Source organism: Sinocyclocheilus anshuiensis, unplaced genomic scaffold, assembly GCF_001515605.1.
Source record: "Sinocyclocheilus anshuiensis isolate Anshui unplaced genomic scaffold, SAMN03320099.WGS_v1.1 scaffold1541, whole genome shotgun sequence".
NCBI classification, from domain to species: Eukaryota; Metazoa; Chordata; class Actinopteri; order Cypriniformes; family Cyprinidae; genus Sinocyclocheilus; species Sinocyclocheilus anshuiensis.
Window position 1 is genome coordinate 685,903 of NW_015540952.1, and position 3,502 is coordinate 689,404.

A 3,502-nucleotide genomic window follows, 5' to 3' on the forward strand; every position below is an offset into this window, starting at 1 on the left:
TGTGTGTGTGTGTGTGTGTGTGTGTGTGTGTGTGTGTGTGAGAAATATGTATGTATGTATGTATGTATGTAATGTTTCTGGGTCAGTACAGATTAAGTTACATCAACATCATTTCACTGTCTGAATCTGACAATCCAAAAAAGCAAAAATTTAAAGTATAGTATCACACTTACAGTGGATATGTAAAGTTATATCCAGTCTTTCAACATAGAAAAGTAGTTCCACTTAATAAAAGACACTTTAGGTATGCATAAAACTAAAATACTGTGAAGTTTTACTAAAAAAAATAATGTAAATGCTTTAACACAAATCTAATCTTAATATTTATGCATTTAAACCCTCTGGAATTCTGGCCTGGTTTACTTTCTTGTAAGTGTGTTACTGTAACCTGCAATTTTTGAGACACGAGTCAAAATTAATTTCTGTGGTGATCATTGTTACTAGCAGCATTTGCAGCATAAATCTTAACCCAGAATGTTCTTCTAATCTTAGTGCCAATTTTCTTTTCTTTGTTGTTTGTAATATTGCTCTTATAGTATGACTGTAGCTGCACAATGTTTTTCAGGCTCTTTAAATGCACGGGGCAGCAGTATGGATGATCGCTCTCCAGAGAATCAGTCCGGTTCATCAGTGGTAGTGGTGGATAGCTTCCCTGAGGTGGACAAAACTGTGCTGGTGGATCGCATCGTGCGGTTGCAGAAAGCACACGCTCGTAAGAACGAGAAGATTGAATTCATGGAGGACCACATTAAGCAGTTGGTGGAGGAGATCAGGAAAAAGACAAAGTGAGTGAGAGCAAAGACAGAGTGGAAGGTAAAAGACGATGGAGAAAAGCTCCTTTTCTCCCATCCCAAAGCTTAATTTGACATTTACAAATGAGCTTGAAGCTGCCTACGTGACGTTGCTATATATATTCTTATGTACCCAAAGTTGTGATGAAGGACACCAAATAGAAGCCATGAGTTTAATTGAAAATTAATAATGTAGAGGGATACAGTGGCACCAGAAAGCATTTGGGCACTTATGCTACACTGAAAAATGTATGAATGTCTAATAAAATATCAAAATGTGGCATTATTTTTAAATGAATATAGCACAAATTTGCCCTCACAAAAATACAGGAATAGCCAAACCCATTAATTAAAACACAAGTTTGGCATGTAGTTTAATATTTAACACTGTTATATTCAAGCAATTTTAAGTGTCCAAACATTTCTGTTGCCACTATAGAGTAGCTCTGAGCTCATTGTTTGGATAATTTCTCAGTGCCGAGAGAGGTCCTTTCCGTCTGGTTGCATTTGGCAGGTCATTGTCCTTCTCTTGCATCCTCTCTTTCTCTTATTTTTCTTTTTCTTCCGGACCAAGGCTTGTATCTTGTCTGACTTTCATTACAAAAGGAAATCTGGCAGACATTCATCTTTTTCTTTCTCTCACACACACACACACACACACACACACACTGAGTGTGTGACAGAGAGGTCTTGGCAGTGATATTTCTTGCGGGATTGATGCGTCACCGAGATTGCTAATGATGCCTGATACATATTCATACGCACCTTCATACACGAGGAATCAGGCTGCCTATGCCCATTTCACCACAGGAAAAAAAGCATCTTTTTGCTAAACAAAGTGAATGGTCTTAGAGAACGAGAGCACTTTGTCTTTCTCTTATTTTTCTTTTGTTTTTTCCCTTTATTTATTTGTCTAGAGCTTCCGGACCAAGGCTTGTATCTTGTCTGACTTTCATTACAAAAGGAAATCTGGCAGACATTCATCTTTTTCTTTCTCTCACACACACACACACACACACACACACACTGAGTGTGTGACAGAGAGGTCTTGGCAGTGATATTTCTTGCGGGATTGATGCGTCACCGAGATTGCTAATGATGCCTGATACATATTCATACGCACCTTCATACACGAGGAATCAGGCTGCCTATGCCCATTTCACCACAGGAAAAAAGCATCTTTTTGCTAAACAAAGTGAATGGTCTTAGAGAACGAGAGCACTTTTTTTTTTGTCTTTGGATGAGATAAATAATTTAATATGCCGCAGAAGGCTGCGAGTTGGGTTGCCGCCACCGCTATGGACATAAATGTCTGTCCCTTTCCTGTCACTTGAGTAATGATAGGCCTTCAATCGGTCTACCTGCACTAACCCACATTCATTAGTTCTAATCAAAGACACATCCCATTGAAGTCAGGTTTAATTTAGCCTCCTTAGCTGATCTTTAGCCATTACATGCAGCTGAGCTAAGTCCAAATTCGCCAAGCAGTGGAATGTTTCCCAGTGTTTATCGACTGTTGCTGTTCGAGTGATTCTTTGACACACGGCAAGGTTAGATCTGGCTGGTATAACATTCAAGGCTCAGTGGAAATTGATTACAGCATAAAACTGAGGTTGATTTAATAACGCTTCCTTGATTTAACATTGTGAATACACCTAGCTGAGGATTTCCATTTATCTCTAAAGAGATAAACCTAAGTATGCTCACTGCGCCTCTCATCAAGGGCGGTTAGAGGAAATCGCTGATGTTCTGGAATTGATACCAAATGCCGTTGGATTTGCATATGATTAATTATTATTGGAATGGTGCATAAATCGTTGCTATATTTAGTGGTGATTACTAAAATTGCCTAACTTAAACTTGAGCATGAACAAATCATATGGTTTGGTTTGGAGTGGTATGCTATTACTTTTTGAGATCTTTGTCCAGCGAATGATGAAATGTGTGGGAAAAATGATTGAATGTTCACTCTGAACTCCTCGGATTGACGTGGCTTCCCTGGGGACTCCAGTGATATCGAAGGACCAGAATATCATCGGAACAATGAAAATCATAGAAATAATGTCAGGTGAATGCCAACATTGTGGCAGTTTTGCACAGACAAGCATCATTTTCAGAAACTTTAATAATGTAGTTTGAGATTGTATTATTGTATGAAATGACTGGAAAGGCTGGTAACTGATATGGGCATTTTTTTTGTCCCATATATATCTTTTGATCAACACTTTTGCGTCTTGATTGAAACAGGAATACGCTGTCTAGATTTATCTTTGATATTAGCTTTGATTTTATATGATCTTTGATATGAGCTCTCATCTTTACTCATGCTTCAGCTGTAGTGCTGGAAACTCACAATCCTCATGAAATAAAGATTCACATTTTGTCTTTTGATTTCTTGAATGAAGACAAGCTTAGAATTCACATGTACAAACAGACTGTCAAATCCCAACTCTCTTTATTTCGCCCTATGTCTCGTGTCTGTTTTTCCACACTCTCCTGGTGTTCCTGCTGTCTATCTTTCAGTTTTTCAGCCTCTAGGCTGTGAGAATCAGGCCATGCCACTGCGCTTAAGCTGAAACTGATCTCTTTTATACAAATAGATCTGCAAATCAAAATCAAATGTCAGAGTGGTGTCAGAGCTGTGGCACATAGTGTAGTATCTGTTGTCCAGCCTGGGTCATGTCCCGATCCAATTCCCCCCCCTCTTTCCC

The 3,502-nt window shown here is 38.8% G+C and overlaps 1 protein-coding gene across 1 annotated transcript in view; it reads left to right on the plus strand.

Annotated features, from left to right (window-relative positions):
• Positions 1-3,502, plus strand: part of LOC107689962 (coiled-coil domain-containing protein 186-like) — a 35,255-nt gene that overhangs the window by 25,122 nt on the left and 6,631 nt on the right. Inside the window, exon 14 of the mRNA XM_016488172.1 lies at positions 525-785. Coding sequence (XP_016343658.1) covers positions 525-785 — 261 coding nt within the window. The remainder of the gene's footprint in view (positions 1-524; positions 786-3,502) is intronic.